Source organism: Calidris pugnax, unplaced genomic scaffold, assembly GCF_001431845.1.
Source record: "Calidris pugnax isolate Ruff unplaced genomic scaffold, ASM143184v1 scaffold18, whole genome shotgun sequence".
NCBI lineage: Eukaryota > Metazoa > Chordata > Aves > Charadriiformes > Scolopacidae > Calidris > Calidris pugnax.
This window is the reverse complement of record NW_015090812.1, coordinates 10,126,130-10,143,907: the sequence shown is the minus strand read 5'-3', so window position 1 is coordinate 10,143,907 and position 17,778 is coordinate 10,126,130. Positions and strand designations below refer to the sequence as shown.

The 17,778-nt window shown below is 40.0% G+C and overlaps 1 protein-coding gene across 4 annotated transcripts in view; it reads left to right on the top strand.

Moving 5' to 3' along the window:
• The window catches only part of ST3GAL3 (ST3 beta-galactoside alpha-2,3-sialyltransferase 3), a 195,474-nt gene that overhangs the window by 69,823 nt on the left and 107,873 nt on the right, over positions 1-17,778 (top strand). For all 4 annotated transcript variants that reach the window (XM_014939199.1, XM_014939201.1, XM_014939200.1 and 1 more), the window contains one exon: positions 4,062-4,154. In XM_014939199.1, the coding sequence (XP_014794685.1) occupies positions 4,062-4,154 (93 nt within the window). The remainder of the gene's footprint in view (positions 1-4,061; positions 4,155-17,778) is intronic.

The window sequence follows — 17,778 nt, the reverse complement described above, 5'->3', positions numbered from 1 at the left end:
GACATGCTGTCCCTGATCAAGACATGATGAAGGAATTAACCATGGTGACGTTTTCATATTTGAGATTAAAAGAAGACACACATCTGCCAAATGCAAGCAGAAGGAAAAATCTTGTTACTTTTTCTAAATCCTCTGAAAGCAGCTGGATTTTTAACTTATCCAAATTGTGAAATTTTGTTAAGATTGATGTCCACATAAAAGTGTAGAGAAGCACAGAAAATCATAAGAATTCAGGGTGTGTGCTAGTCTCACAGGAGAAAAATCAGGAGGGGAAAAAAAAAAAAAGGAAGAGTGCATTATCTTTTTGGTGGAATAAGCCAATTTCTTTCCTTTAACTTCACCCTCATGCAGGCACTTGTATAAAAACTGTGGATGTTTACAGTTACTATGGATTGTGTCCCTCACTTATTCTGAATAAATTTATTATTTTACTGTTTTTTTTCCTGCACAAAATCTGAGTAAAATTAAAGATGGATTAAAATCCATCTAATGGCATCCTTTCTGCTGTGTCGGATAGCTCTTTAACTGCCTCAACCCAGCTGATGCTTTCACTGCAACTGGGAGCATGGGGGTCAGGGGCTGGAGTGGATGTGCTTGGACCTGGAAGATGTAGAGGAGACGTGCACCTTCGTGCTGTAACAGTCATGATTGCCCTGGCTGGCTTATCACAACAGCCTTCCGTATGATCCTTGGATTCCAGGCACAGTGATGCACCTAGTGAGATGAAGCTATTTACTAGTAAAGCCCTAGGAAAGTAATATTGTTTAGTTTGCTGCATAGTTCTTAACCCATCTGTTGTAAGCAGCGTTCAGGATTATTAAATGAGAATCAAGCATAAGCTCTTGTAATGCTGTGCACCGTGCTTTGGTAATTTGTCAGGCAGCATTGGCAGAATGTACTTTCAGTTACAGTACTTCTGCCATTTGGAAATAAGAAACATAATCAAAGAAGTAACAATACATGCAGCAGTGTAATAGGTACACTGTCATCAGATATAGAAGAGGTGCTTATTCATAAACTTTGTTTCTCTGTACTTTTTTGTTACAGAACTGTACCTACTAACAACAGTGTGATTTTACAAAGCTGGATTTGTTTGAAAAATTTATAGTTCTCTATGTCATGCTTCATGTAGGATGTTTTGCAGTCTGATTTATGAAACAGCAAGCTCTGTGAGAACTGTGAGTCTCGCAGGAAAAAAAAAAAAAACAACACTAGAAAGCATATTTATATATCTGAAATCACGTTAGCTTGAATAGGTTGATGAAGTAGCAGGATGGTAGACAGTGGGGCTGTATCCAGCCTTACTCTAGATGTTTTGCTTTGAGTTACACCTAATGTAGGCTTGATGTTATGAGCGTGCTGGCAGTGACAGCGTGTAATGTGTAATCCAAAGAAATCGTACAAATAAAACGTGTCCCTAGATGGATCTGAAATATAGAGTGCCTGTTTCTAGTTTTCTGTAGCCTGCTGGCTCAATACGTGGCTAGAAGAAAGGAGATGAGCAAATGCTGAATGATAGGAGGTGGCAGCTACAATTGGCTTACGAGAATTGCTCTGCCTCTGGCACTCTGGATCATGAACTTCATCACATCCAAGAAATGTTCACAGCTTGGCCCCTCAGGCTTTAGCGGCTCTGAATATCTTTGTGGGTTTTGTAATTGACAGCTCCGCCATCAGCGTGCGGCACTGATTGGCGTCCTGCGCGACTCCAATGCAGGAGGGTTTCAGCCCACTATTCTTTTGCACGAATGCCATGATGGGCATCTGAGTGACATTTTAATTTGATAATGAAAGCGCCATTAAACCAGAAAAGAGAAAAATGCCTGTGTTTGTGGCACAAGATATTTTGTGTGACCACTGAGGTCATTTGAGAAGGGCCTGCTGTTGAAATAGTTATACAAGTTTGCCAGCAATGACTCACTGTCGTGGTGGCTGCAGATAAATTCCAGTTGCTTTCTACTTGATTTTGAAGATTTTTGGGATTAGGGGTTTCTGTATATTGCTTAAACAATAAAAATGCAGCAACACTTAAGTTTTGTTTGATAAAGATTCAGATTTCCCACATTTCTTCATATCTGAAGTGCTGCAACAAGCTGTGATCTGTACACCCTGCTGTCCCTTCTGACTGTCAGAAGGGGATATACATTTTAGCACCATTAAAACCCTCTGTTTTGTCAGCAACAGGCCCTTCCTTCCTGTCCAGTCTGACTGGACTCGGAACACAAATCATTCAGTGAAAGTCTTCAGGATTCAGACTTCTAGATTGTCATGTCTTAGATGCTTTCTCATGTCTCTCATTTAGAGATATGTGTTACAGTGTCACCTATGGAAACCAAGCTCATGGATTTGGGTTGTGCTAGACAATGTTACACCTGTGTCTATCTCTCCACGTCTATATAATATATTTAGAAAAATCTAAACTTTGCTGTAAATAATCCACAGTGTAAATAGTCAAATGTATGGATGAAGAATTGCGATAGTAAAATATTACATGTTTTGACCAAAACTACGCAGGAAATCTGTGGCAGAATTAGAATCGGATCAATGCTCATAAGCTTTTTCCAGTGCTTTTCATCTGCAAAGGTCTTAAGAAGTTAAGTACTTAGTGAGTTTTTGTTTTCTCCAGTTTATTTCCTCTTCCAGATGTTGAGGGTTCAGATTTTTGGTCAGCAGAAAAAGATTTTATTCTTTGGGAACTATGTGTGTAGGAGGTCTTTTACCGTATCCAGCTAAATGTAAAAATTAATTGTCCATCTACTGGCTAGTGATCTCTTGGGCAAAGACTCCAGGGCCAGTACAAGAAGGATAGTTACCACCAGTTCAACCTGAAGTTACTGTCATTCAGATACGTAATTTTGCCAGCCGTGGTCGTAATTTTGCCACTGCTCACAATCCCTCCAGGAACCTCGGCATCAGCTCAGGAGTCCGCTCACTTGAAACTCTCTGAATCGATGCTCATTACATTTAGCAGTCGTTTGCTAGTTAACTGATACTGGTGATGTACATGTTAGTGACACATGGAAAAGCAAGCATGGTTGTGATAATCATGGGCTCTTCAAAATTATTTTTGTGGATTTACTATACAGATCTGTACTGTCATCTTCATTCTACTCCTATTGTTGACCTATAGGAAAAAACCTTTTATTACTTGCCTACTCTTAACAAAATGGTGTAGCAAATACAATATTATCGATTGACTCTTTGCTGTAACACTTGCACTTAACACTTGCAACTTCTACTGAACCTTGAACATCTAACTGTAAATGCATTTTTTTTGAAAGAATATTAATAATTCTCATACTGTGACTGACATTAAGGTATCTAATATTACCTTGAAAGCACAAGTGAGTTAACCCTTGTAATGTTTTTGAGAAATGGATGAATGTAAAAATTTTGCAGGTGGTCAATAGGGGCACAAATAAAGTTAAATGTTTTTTTCCAAGTCACTTAGAAGATCTATGTTGTAAGTATGTATTGGACTTAAATATCTCTTCTTGGGTTGCTAATCTTGTTTCTGTACAAAAACTAAATGAAAGAACCTCCACTATTATAAATTTGGCCCTGAAATCACTAGGCAAGCTGAAATAAGATGCATCTCAACAGAACAGCAGCAATGTCATCTATTCTAAATACTGAAAGCAAACATCCCTTGATGATAGCCTGTCAAAACTGCTCAGCAGTTTGTTTCAAATGCTTGAAAGGTATCTTCTAAATATTATTATAAATAATACTTCTTTGTAATTTTAACTTTGATCATACTGTAGAAGAATAGCCAAGGCAAAGTGCTGTTTGTTTCCTTCATTTTGAAAGGCTGAAGTCTGAAATGGTGTTTTTTCTTCCATGAGCTTTACCTTCCTAGGTATGAAAATATTTCAGCAAAACTATTGGTTTAGTGGTATTTCAGGTATCTTTAACCCTAACCTTTGTTGTTTGCCTGTGATGCTATATTGCAACAAATAAATACCTGTGTGTGTTTGCTATTATTACAGCTGTTTTTCAGTGAAGCTATAAGGAAAAAAATATCCAAGAGAGTTCTGACTCTACTTTTTTTTTTTCCTCAGGCCTCCAGAATTGGCATCAAAGTATGCAAATATCTCTGAGGGAGTGTGCAAGCCTGGTTATGCGTCAGCGCTCATGACTGTCATCTTCCCAAAGTAAGTAATTACTTTACTGGGGTTTTTTTTCCCCTCTTTCCCTGATGACTTCTCATCCTTCAAGGTGGGTGATCTGCAGAGAGTGGCTTGAAAACTGTCATTACTCTGTCACTTGATTGGTTGAAGGGGAAACTGGTGTTGAAATTCTGGGCTATTTGAGGGGTCAGTGGCAATGGCTTAATTGATTTTAGTCTGACACTGAGCCTGCTCAAAGAGTAAAGAGTTCTGTGTGTTGAATAATAAAACAAATTACATTGTCAGTGCCTGATACAGATGTGTGGTCAAGCTCACTGCTGGTATCAAATGATGCGATCCTTAGGAGGGTTAGGTCGTAAAGTGACAGATTAAGTTATCTGGAGTAGTAAAGTGTGGTTTGTTTTTTGTTGGGAGAACAGGGTAAAGCATCTCTCGGGTACACGGAGGCTTTGCAACAGTGTTTCCCAAAGAGTCAAAGCCATGTCATTAACAAGTTGTGCATCTTACTGTGTTGTGAAGTTATTGTTAGCTGAAGTGTTACTAGTTTCTTCAGAATTTATTTCCCTCTGAAAGGATGGAAAGTTACAGTACCGTTTGATGGCTGTCAGAAATGAGGAATGGAATGCTAACAGGTGAAGCAAAACTTACCTTTACATTTGGCTTATAGGTTTTTCTAATGCGCCATGTGGCTTCTGCATTTCAAGAAGTTTGTAGAATTGCTGGAAGACAGTTAAGAAGATAGATTTGCAAAACATAATACTGTTGAAGGCTCAAGGATTTCAGTTCAGCTCATCAAATGGAAAATTTGAGTGAATGGTTATTTAACCTTTGTGCAAGTTTTTAATGCATGTGGAAAAGATGCTCTAGTGCAGTGATCTCTTTGGCGAAAGAGATTGTGGACTTCTTATCACAACGGACACTTTTCTAAAAGATATTTTATTTCTTTTTGAGGAGGAAGTTTCCATGACTTGCATATACAGAGGTTAGGTTGCATGACCGTGGCCTTCAGAGCAAGCCTGAAACTGGTGGTATCTTCTTTCTTTGTTGTTATTGGCAAACGTGATATCTGCAAACTTTAAAAATTGAAAATAAAAATGTCATTGCCTTGTAACCAGCACATACTACAGCCAGGCCTTAAAAACAAAACACTAAGTGTTGAGGTTATGTTCTCCATCACCAGTGTAAAACAAACAATTATCAGTATTGTCTTCTGTGTGAATTTTGGAACTCTGTTTAGAATATAAATAAATACTAGAAACGAAGGTAGATACATTATCATCCTCTTCTTTTAAGAACTTTGAGTGCTTTTAAACCTGTGTTTGTATACATATTAAATGTAAATAGTATAAAAGAGGAATATAGGGTAATATAACTGCGGTAAGATGCCTGAAGTTAAAGCCTTCCTTTCTTTATGCAGCTGAACTGTAATTGCCTTTTCCAAGGCATGGCTGTTGTTACGTATTGATTCTGCAGAAGTAAATTATATACACGGAAGAAGGAAGACTGTTTAGTACAGTTAAGGCCAGAAAAATACCGTTAATGTTCCCTTATCCTGATTTGTTTCATGACACAGGACGTGATATTTTCTTCCAGTAAATTCATCACAGAATGTTATTTATTCACTCCCTCAGTAGCTACTTACAAATCAGTGTTCACTCCCCTTCTCCCAGCAGCTAACTGCATTGAACTGATACCGTGCAAAGAGGTAGTAACTTGTCTGTGATCTACTAGGTGATTGTTCTCATTGAAAAGTCATATTCATAGTTCTAAAGGCAGCTGGGGATTTATATTCAGTTGCTTCTCTAACGTGAAGCCTAAACCTTAGTAAGGTTGACATTTTTTTCCAGGATGTCCTTTGATTCTTTATTAATTGAATTCAGTGTCAGACACTTCACTATCTTACCTAGGATTGGTGTAAGGAACTACTGGCTGACCAGTAGTTTTGCAAAGAATTCCATACTACACTTCTGAGTCGTTCTCTTCTGAAACTTGTCTCATACTCAAAAAATTATGCAAAGTTAATATTACCAAGCCAGGTCTCATAACTTTATATATTTAGAACTCTTAAAGCCAAATTAGCTTGCCTGTTGATTTAAGAATTTGAGCTACATGATTTCTTTTATTCTAACTTTTGCTTTCAGTTCTTCATATCATTAGGAAAACATCTCTGTGGCTGACATTTTTCAGACTTAGTCTTCGCTGCAAAATGTCTACTTTTGTTGGGTTTTTTTATTATTTGTATAAAGTTGGTTTGGCTGTTTTCAAGCATGAATGAAATGAATAAATGTTTTCCCATTCTAAAGGTTCCTGACTTTCTAGTGCATTTTAAAATGTAAATAGGCAAAATATGATGGAAATAGTTGAGATAGAATAAATATTTTTCAGAGGATGTAACTCTTCTTGGTAAGTGCTTCTTTAATGGTAAAAATGTGAGTTCAGACTTTACCAAGCATAAGCAAGCACTAGACAGGTTAAAGAGCAATGCCCTGAGAAATCTCAAAATGTGGTTTCTGGTAAGGAAAGACTAAGTGAGGGTTTTTTTATGAGATCCTCGGTCAATCAGTTCTCATTCTAGCAATGCTTGATGCCTTTGTCAATAATCCTAGCTGGAAAAAAATCCTAGGTTAAATGTGCAGATGATACGCTTGCTGGAGAGTACTAAATGAAGGATTGGTTACTTTTAGAGAAAAATCTGGATTGCCTGATTTAAATGGCCACGGTCCAACAAAATATATGTTGATATATCCAATATGAAATAAGACATCTGGGAGGAACAAATGCAGATTATACCGTCAAGACAGAAAAACTTGTCTTGGAAACAGATACAGGGAAAGCCTCATGTAATCTCAACAAAAGATCACAGCTGACATGCTATTTCAGGTTCATATAGGTTCATAGGTTGAGAAAGTTTGTGTGTAGTACTGACTTAAAATTAAAAACCCCAACCCCCCCAAAACCCCACAACCCAAGACTTCGAGAATACCGTGTCTAGTTTGATGGTGAAAGTCCAAGAAGGGAGAGGAAATAAGAGATTGAAGGAAAGCCACAAAAATGAACAGGGACTGGCTTTAAACAGTAAAGTAAACAAGGCTCCTAGAAATAAGTCATCTTTCTGAAGCAGGAGTTGTATCCAAATGAGGAGAATAGGAAAGAGCATTAACTTTGGCAAGTTAAATATAAACCATAATGAGGTAGGCCAAAAAATGTTGAGGAACAACTTTATAAAGGCATAAAAAAAAAAAAAAAAATAAAGCTTTTTGTCTAACTGTCAAAAGCAGAATGCCTGCCAGAGATCCCGATGGGCTGATAGATGATCATAATATTCCATGTGAGCTAAGGGAAGGTAAAGCCGTAGCAGAGAAGTTATTTGCATTGCTATTCACTGCAGCACGGTTCCCACGTGGAGCCTTCCTTTCTGGGGGACAAGCTGGGGGAAGCTGACAGAAGGTTGACGTTTTGGAGCAAATCGGCACAATGAATTGCTAGGAAAAGTTCTCACTTTGTGAAGAACTCAGTGGTGAAGTTGCTGAGTTACACACGGTTGTGTATAATCATTGCGTAAATTGGCCTTAGAATGGAAGAATGAAAAGCAGTAAACGTGTCAGGCTTTTCAAGAGGGCCCCATGGAGCTTTTGGGAAAGTAGAAACGAATAGTGAGCCTGGTTTGTGTATTAGGCACTTTGGTAGAAACTATTAAAACAAAAAAAAAAAAAAAGAAAAAAAAATCAATATTTGTTCACAGGAATAAAGGCAATGATAGAGAGGAGTCCAGTTGTCTTCTGCAGCAGGGAGTCCTGCCTATATATCTGCCCATGTTTTTTGAATGAATGAATGAATGATCACCTTGAATAATGTGTTCAGTTTTGGGCCCCTTGCTACAAAAAAGACATTGAGATTCTGGAGTGAGTCCAGACAAGGGCAACGAAGCTGTTGAGGGGTCTAGAGAACAAGTCTTGTGAGGAGCAGCTGAGTGAGCTGGGGTTGTTTAGTCGGGGGGAAAAAAGGAGACTGAGGGGAGACCTTATTGCTCTCTACAACTACCTGAAAGGAGGCTGTAGAGAGGTGGGTGTCGATCTCTTCTCCCAAGTAACATGTGATAGGACAAGAGGAAATGGCCTCAAGTTGCACCATGGGAGGTTTAGGTTGGATATTAGGAAAAATTTGTACTCCAAAAGGGTTATCAAGCATTGGAACAGGCTGCCCAGGGAAGTGCTAGAGTTGCCATCCCTGGAGGTATTTAAAAGATGGGTGTACGTGGTGCTTAGGGACATGGTTTAGTGGTGGTTTTGTCAGTGTTAGGTTGATGGTTGGACTCGATGATCGATGACCCTTCCAACCTAGACGACTCTATGATAAAGGTGATTTAACTAATAAGGTATGTCTGGTTTCTTTCTTAAAAAACAAACAAAAAACCAAGCAAACACTTGGTGTTTCAAAGAAGAAAAAAATAAGATTGGAGGATACAGGTATGTTACTCTTGGAGTCCTCTGGAGAATGCATGCTGGGGTCTCTGCTGTTCCAAGTTCGTGCTGTCTGGAGCAGAGGGTGAATAATAAAGCGCTGACACATATTTCCAGTTAGCAAGACCAAAAGCTGACTGTGAGAAACACAAGCACTAAGTGATGGGGCAACAAAATAGCAAGCCAGTTCAGTTCTGAGAGACGTAAGGTAGTGTTTGTTGAGAAGATCGATCTGACAGCATATACCTAATGACGGACTTAATTATGCTTGGGAAAGAGATGTTAGAATTACTGTGGATGGTTCTGTGACTTATTGACCAGCGATAGTTAAAAGACCGTGGATATATTAGGAGGTAAATGCAAAAAACCCAAGAATATGTTATGACATTGTATAAATACCTTTTGTCCCTCCATCTTCAATAACACCTCTAATTCTCTTCAACTAATTTTGAAACAGATCTAGAAGAATTAGCTATGTATAGTGGTAATAAAGACTAAACACAAACATGGAGCTGTTTCCATGCTCAGGAAGAATGAGGCTTTTCAGCTTGAGGTATAGGAAGCAGAACATATTCACTAGTCTGTGTAACATACTGAATGGTCTGAATGGTACAGAAAAGGTGTTTAGGTGATTGCTTGTCTCTGTGCATGATTTGGAGGTATTAAATGTAAATATTGCACATCAGGTTTAAAATAAACAAAGGGAAATGTTATTAAGTGCTATTTCCAGTTACATTTTTTTGAGAATTAGTTCCCTAGTAGGCAAAAGATTTAAAAAAAAAAAAAAAAAGACTGACAGTCAGGTTCTATTGACTGTAAGGGTTGAGAAACAGGCATGGAAATTTTGAAGTTACAGGAGGCTGGAGCTAAATGGGTGTTGAGGGCAGAGCGTAGCTTATATATTCCCTGTTTCTTAGGCTTTTTACTGAAATATTGGCTGATGGACAGATGTCAAGTACTGGGCAAAATGGACGTATGGTCTAATCCATTGTGCCCATGCCTGTGTTTTTGTTTTGTTTGATCCTGGGTTTTTTAATTATTATGCCTTGAGAGCAGACTGGCATAGCTTCAGAAAAACATGCTGTCATCTGAGTCACGGCAGCGGCTCCCCACCAAGAGAAATGGATGCATGATCTCAGTGTAGGAGATGGCTGGCTGGGCTATATCTGCTGCTCACTGTAAATGAAGGAGTTATCTAATTTTTCACTTTCCAGGACAATATGATTCTGCCTCTTGCAAATCTCCCGGCAGTCAAAGGGCCTGAAGTAAGGTTACTGGTTTTGGAATGATACAAAGAAAATGACAAGAGTCTTTGGTAAAATGGCATCAATAGGTCAGTGAATTAGACTACTATGCTCAATGAATTAGACTATTTTTAGTAGGTCTGAGGTCACCTACAATTCTGGAGCTAATGCTTTGACCTTTTTGTAGAAGGCACTAACTCGTGTTTGCAGTGGTAACACTGCAGTCTCCTGCATGTCTGGCCTTGCAGTGGAAACGATGCTGCCTGTGTACAGTTCTTTCTATGCCCTATTCTTTATCGAATGAGAAGGGAGACCTCTGCCCACGGTTTGTGGCTGACGTGCCAGCCCGGGACAGTTCAGCTACTGACAGTTTTCCAACCACAAGCTCTTGTAAGTTGGCAGCTAATACCAGAAATTAGAGGAGGCAATAGAGAGGGAATGTCTGCAGGCTTGTAAATCTGTGTTTGGTAATGGGAAAGAAGTATCAAAAAAAGACAGAGTATCTGAAAGGATTTCAGACTAAGGGGAGATGGGGAAGTTCAATATACAACAAATCTATAGGTGTTTTTAAAAAAATAATGAATTTAACATTTGTGATTCAGATAAGTAAGACTTTTTAGCACCAAGGATATGCTTGTACACATATCTTTCTAGACAGTTGGTGGAAAGAAATAGTCTTATATGAATCACAAACTTATTTAAGCCACTTTAGAAACAAAATCAGTTGTTTTGTTTGATTATACAGCTTTTATACTTTAGGGAAAAAAACAATCCACATTCTTACGTGCATTTATATATGCAAATGGCAGATAGGGCTTCAGGTGAAACTGAAGCTTTAGGAAGGGCTTTAGTAGGGATCAGGATAATTTAAAAATATGGTCCCCACTTCCCCATTCATTTCCATATCCCCCTCCAGGAAGCTGAGCCTCTTATAATAAGCACACAAGAGCATCTTTCCATTCCACACTTTCCTGCTTTGTTACTTAAATATTCAGAAAAAAAATATTTTAGAAAGAGAATTTTTAACCCTCTGCTTAGACCTGACTTTATTCATGTTTGGCTGTCTGGGTGCCTCCTGCCATACCCAGCATGGGCTTGTACTGAAGTGACAGGGCATGAGCTCAGTGCTAGAGACTGTCAGCGCAGGTGACGGCTGCTTCCTTTGTGATTAACTATTTAAGGAGAGCAGAGGAAGCCAAAGGATGGCAGCTTCACATGGTTCATGCGAGCTCACTGAAGAAATAGGCTGGATAATTAGTTTGCCACTGAGGATTGCTATGGGAATTCGAAACCATTCCCTGACTGTAGCGTGATCCATCTGCTGCATACTTTGCAGTCTCTTCAGGTGCAGTGGGTAGTATCTCTTAATTTTTTAAGATACATAAAATTGTATTTATATGCTGAATTACTTATTGATAGTAGGGAGGGGGTTGTCTTCTGAATGCGTGTTTAATGCACATCTTATTTTGAAATACACTGAAGTTGTTCCTTTTGTTAATTTGAACTGTGACAGCAGCTTGTGTCCCATGAAAGAGTGGACACTTCTAGAGGCTCCCACTGAAGTCAGGGTCCCTGTGTCCCAGGTGCTGCTGTGAGAAGGACTTTGTTTTCCTTCAAAATGAGATTGTTCCTGTTCTAGGAATGGGGAGTATGCAAACCCCTGTCCCTTCTCTAAGTCTCTTGCTTTGTGCTTTTGTGTTCAGGAAGAGTGTACCATGATGGCAGAGATTGTTTCAGAGCTTAAAGTTACATTTTGCATTCCCAGTAACTGCTGTAATCCCAGCTCTGTAAGGAAATTTGTATGTGCCAGTGCCCAAAAGGAGGATTGGGGGTGCTGGAGCGCTGACCAGGAGTCTGTATCACAACTTCTCTCAGACCCTGTATCTTGCTTATTCTGCCTGTTCCCCCAGCAAAGGCAAAGGAAATACTTGTTGTTGCACTATTGAGATTTGAATTTGCAGGGACAAGTTGATGCAGGCATATTTTCTCCTGGGCAGCACTGAACATCATTAGCTTCCCTCAGTTCCTTGGTTAAGCCTGGCTAAAGAAGTTCAGGACTCGGAGGAGGGGAAAGGAGGGATGAAAGAGGAATTGATGGTGCCCTGGTCAATTAAGCCCGTCGGTGTTTCCCATTGCTCCAAGCTGTTCAGTGCCTGGCTCACGCCAGGGACATGGGAGCATGCTGCTGCTCACGTTTACCTTCTGTCACCTCCTTACTCTGTGTTTTGTAAAACCCAGGCTAAATAAACATGCGAGCCAAAACATGCACACTCCTCAAATCACTTCTGGTGTCTGGGCAGCACCTCCCCACCCAGAGCTCCGTGGCTTTTCCAGTAATACATCTTCCCATGCCGTCAGCTCCTGACCCACTGTCACTGCTGGCAAAGGGAGCATTTTGCACTGCCCTACTTTTCTTTCCTTGTGATTTTTATGAAGTAGTGCCTTTTTTCCTCCCATATATGTTAGTTCGGGAGTGAAGATTTTCTCACTTTTTCACCTCTGCAGTTAGTGTGTTGGGAATTATATACAATTTGAAGGCACTTACAAAGAGGATGTTTTTTTAAAAATATATATTAATGTAGGTTTTGAGTGACAGAATTGGGTCAGACTATACAGCAGGTATAATTCCTATGTTTGTTTTATTGTCACGTGCTCATTTGAGAGACTTAAATTGCTCTCACTTCTGCCTAAAGGTGAAAAGTGTGTTATTTCACAAAATATTTTGTCACAGCTGGCTGTACTTTAATGAACATACAGCACAGTCTGTATTTGCTTTTAATGCCCAAACTGGGATTGTTGACTGAGCTGTTGTTGGTATTTATAACTGGTGCAATTAGATGGCCCTTCACAACTCTCTGACTGCTTCAGTCTCTTCCACTTGCCTTGTCTGCAGGAGGAAGCTGAGATTAAGAGGCAACATTTGATAACTCACGTTCAGTATTGCAAACCTCTGGTATGGAAGTGGTGGTAACCAAAGCTCCATTTAAAATGTTGTCAAAAGATTAATTTCTCCAGGACAGATTCCCTGCATTCACTTTTTTTGTAGAGAACAATGATCAGGAATGTGATTCCAGAGATGAGCAGATGAAACTGTACGCAGAACTTCACTGCTAGCTCTTAAATTCATAGCACTGATTAATCAGCTGGAGCTCATACTTCAAAACAAACTTCAGTGGCAACAGCTCATTTCTTCACTTCTGGCAGCCTCTGAAGATTTGCATGCTGCTGTAGTCAGATTGAAATAGATGTGGCATAATATAAGAGTAGATTTAAAAATAAAAAAAAAAAAAAAGGCTTGGGTTCTGCGTCTGCATCCCCTTTTCCTTGTGGTACTGATAGTTTAAGGATTTCGTGGCGCCCCTTGTGCTGCTCCGTTACCTGAGCTGGCATAACTGCCTGCGGACAGGTCAATAAACTGGGTAAGTAAAATAATCCTTATGTTTGAACATCAGTTTTCCCTCCTCTGTCCATCTACTCGTTTTGTGCAAGATTATTTCTAATCCAGATCAGTTCACTGATCCAGTTCATGGAGTTACCACATCATTATACAAACCCTGCCAAAGGTGCAGCTTGGGAATGAAGCGCTAAGGTGATGGGACTGCAAAAACTCCATAAGCCAGCCTGCGCACCAGGACAAGAGGTATGGGGAGCTGTGACTCAGGAGGTAGGGATCTGGCTTCACCTTCAGTTCATGCAAGTTCTTCTCTCTATCTCATGTTGACTTTTTAACCTTTAAAAAAATTTGCAAAGCGGTAGATGCAATTCCCATGTGTTGAGCCATTTTTGGAGCTGAAATCTGCCATGCTTAACTTCTCTTGAGTTTTTAAAAAAACAAAAGTATGTGAATCCATGTGATGTGCAGGCTTTGTGCCTGAAAAGTCTGTCTTTGGATTCCTTTTCGTGGCTTCTGAATTAAGTGAGACTGTTAGATGAAAGCTGGAGTGTGGGCACACGGACCTTACTGAGCATGTGCCTTTCTGGCTTCAAAGAAGGTGCAGAGCGTGAGCACTCTCACCTCAGTGTAAGTACATCGTGTCTGATGCCAGAGTGGGAACAGGATGGGGGTTTTGTTTGGTTTGCATTTTTTTGTTTTCTAGAACACTATGGTTATTTCTAAATTGTGAACTTTAACAACAATAAAAAGAAAAGGGACAGCTTTGCAAATGTATAAATAAATAACTGTATTTGCACGAGCATGATGATTGTAACAGGAACAATAAACTTAATCTGTGCCACCAACTAAGCATATTTTATTGTGCATGTGTGTTTGGGCTCTGTTGCTGTGGCCCATCTGCTCTAAAGCAATACCAATAAGAACATTTAACTTTCAGGAAAAATCTTGCAGTAAAGATTGCTTGAGGAGCTAAATGCATTGACTGAATGAAAATATCAGCGGGTGTGAAATGAAACAAATGGATAATATCAGTGAGCATGAAAGTTAAGCAGTGTATGTAATATCTCTGTGGTTTTGATATACTTGTCTTACCTTCTTTTTGTTTCTTCAGATACCCAAAACCACTTTCTTAGGGGAATCCCCCTTTTTATTAGAACTCTGACTTTGGTTCTCTGAAGGTTCATCTTTCTTGGTCCAGCCCATCATTGCCCTAGAGCCCCAAGAAGTTCCCTGATATCTTTTAGGCTCTGTCTGTCACCAGGGATTTCCCCTTGCCACAGGGAAGCGTGCAGCTTCCCTCAGAGTTTTCTGAATTGTGTATAATTGTTCCTTCTGAACTCCCTACTGCTGGTTTTCATCAAGTTTCCTATCTTTGGGTAGATTTCACATCAATTTATTTTCCTCTTCTACCTTTCCCTCCACCTCCCTTACTGTCAGGCTTTGTTCTATTATTGAAGGATTTCCGCAGTGTCAGTGCATGCAAATGCTGTCACTGAGCCAACGTACATTGGCTAAGAATATGGATGAAAAGCAAGTCTGGTAATTTATGCAAGATTATTAGGCCAAATTAGAAACAGTCTGGGGAGCCCTACAACTCTACATTAGGCAAATGAAGGTAAAAACTGGAAGGATTAAAAATTCTCTTTGTAGCAACGTGAAAAGTCACTTGAGAATGTTGTTGGGATAATATTGTAGAAGCTCTGACTGCTGCAGTGTGAACAGCGTAAGCTCCTGGGGCAGTTATTTTCTTGGTACCTTTTACTATCATTCTGAGCTAACTATGCTGCAAAGTAAAATCCATAAATAAATTGCTAAATACTATAGAAGCAATGCTGTAACTCTTGTAATAGTCTCGGGGATCACAGTAGCTTGCTGAAGTTCCTGTAGTTACCCAAGGACTCTTGCTCACTGGTTCAACCCAACCCGAATCACTTGTAATGCTGGAAACCAAGGCAAGAGCGTTACCACATACTGCAGTGAAACTGACTGCAATGGGATGGCATGTTTCACTGATATTACGCACTAAGTTTTTAAATTCTGCTTCTATTTTGCTAAATTCTGAAGATTTATGCATTCAGAAAAAAGTTGTTTCCTTTTTTGTGTAAGCTGCTGTAACTTTAGAATGATCACATCTTTTTCTCTTCTGAAGCACTTTGAGTCATTGATTTACTTGCACAAGAACCCTCTGTGTGCAGGTCAGGGCTGTAGCTTACTCCAGTGTCCAACTTCTAAACCAGAAAAACTGTGTACAGCTCTCTTAAGAGAAATGTTTCGTTGTGACTTTCCTGAAAATCATTGCATCTACCATGCTAATTTGTTATTCTTCCAAGCTTAAACAACTCATATAAGCTTCAGACTTGTGTACGTTTCAAATAACATGTCTCTTGCTGCTCTTGAAAAGAAGAAAAAAAAATAGAGGTTTTTATGGTTTACCCTTTCTAAAGTGATACTTGTCACACCAGTTTTACCATGTTTCTAATCTGTTTATCAGCTGTGCCAGACTAGGGTCATGTTTATACCAGGGTTTACCTAGGAATAGATGTGGAATTGCACTGCTGAAAGTGATGTCAGTGTGATGAAGAGATTCCTGATAAATAAAGTAATTTATCTAGGAAAATATCTGTGGCCTTGTGTAGGGCCTCAGAGAGCCTGAAACCAGAATAATATATAAATATGCCTGTGCACAAAACCACAATGCTTTAGCTGTTACCAAATGAACAAGTGTGCATGTATCTGCTTTTACTTTGGGCCAGCCTCTGTTATGGAATCTCTGCTGTCTTTAATGGAAGGTGATGCTGTATTAACCACCAGAAGAGTTTCTTTCTGGGCTTGGATCTTTTTTTTTTTTTTTTTTTAATTACAGAAGGTTTACGCTGAGTGCGAAGACTAACCCATGGATGGGCTGTTCCAAATATAAATAGTTCCCATGAATACTTCAGGAAAAGTGGAATAGTGTTAAGTCACCTAAAAATGACAAGCAAGGGAAAGCTGTTTGGGGTATTATGGCTTTCCCTGTCCCTGCAGCTATCACTGGGGTCTGCGATGGGCTGGCTGGGCACTGCTGGCCCTGAGCCTTTAGCGTGAGCAAGTCCATAGGACAGCAGCTGTTGTGGTGGGAGAGTCTCCAGCCTCTTGGAAAGAAAGGACCAGCTTTGGAATGGTCTCAGGGATGTTCAAAGCCACAAGAGATGCTTCACCAGGCAGTGAATCAGGGATTAAGCAGCACAGCATATATTTGTTCTGCAAGTTTTGTTTATATTTTAAGAACTTGTTTGTAAATGTGTAACATGACGGATGGGTAGGTATTTAAAGCTACAGTATCCAGCTCCAGGCAGTCTTAATGCAAGCTGTGGCAAAACAGGCAGCTCCTTAGAGCCAGTGGTGGCCAGCTCTTTTGGCTTTTGATTTGTTTCTTAAACAGTGTCTGTGGAGTTTGGGCGTCTGCAGGGGAAGATTCTGGCCCCAAAGCTCTGATTAAACAATCCAGCACGCAGTCCATCGTCGCTGGACTTGTTCCTGCTGCTGTTCGAATGGATGAGAAAGGATGTCCAGAATTTGAAGGAGGCAAAGTGTGCTTACAGGTCCTGGTTTAAGTGAAGAAAACTAAAATAAGAAAACCACAAACTTTCTCTGTTGTTTTCCCTTGTTGGGGATTTTAGTCAGCACGTGTACCAGCCATTTCTTCTACTTTGGCCAGATCTGATCTCATGGATCATAATAACTATTTCTGGAACAACAGGATACCAAACAGTTTATAAATGCTGGGCTTGTTTACTTCTGCTCTGTGACTGCTCATTTCACATAGGGGTTTCCTCATCTGTCAAGAGTAAAGAAACTTGGCTGAGTGGATGCATCTATGAAGAAGTAGTTGGCCTTGCTCTGCCATGGTATCCTGGCAGATGATCTGTCCTGCTCAGCCAGCAAAATTTTCTACCTGTCCTGAGTAAGGAAGGTATTTAGGAGAAAAGAAGTAGTGTCATGTTTTCTAAGAGGAGAGGAAGAACTGCTCAGCTTCACTCCTCCCAGGTTTGGCATCTGCTCCGTGTTGGAGGGTGGGGGGAAGGTTTGCAGTGCTGATCTTCTCTGTCTCCTCTGTCAGAAGCAGGTTCTTCGGTACGGATTTGCTATGACTTGGGGGACTCCTAAACCATGTCCAGACAGGAAATGAGAGGAAACAGGGATAATAGTTTGGGTTGTTTTTTTTTCTCTTCATAGTAGTAGGACTTGATTTCCAATGTTTTACCATCTCTTGTGGGTTGTTGGACAGAAAACACAGAGGGTAAAACAGCACTTCATTCTGCATAATTAGCTGCCAGATATTGCATCCTCCGAGTAGGAGGGAACAGTGATGGTTCCAGCCCATCCAGAACGAAGAGGAGAGAAATGCTGTGAAACAAGCCATGTCTGAAGCGCTCTAAGATACAGAATAATTCACTTAAAAATTCAGAGCTGTGTGAGATTTGCGGTGCTGGCTGTGGCACGTTCAGCCGCCATCTGAACAGTGGCTGTGCCGTGATGAACTGCTGAGATGTTTTGATAGATGCCAGTTA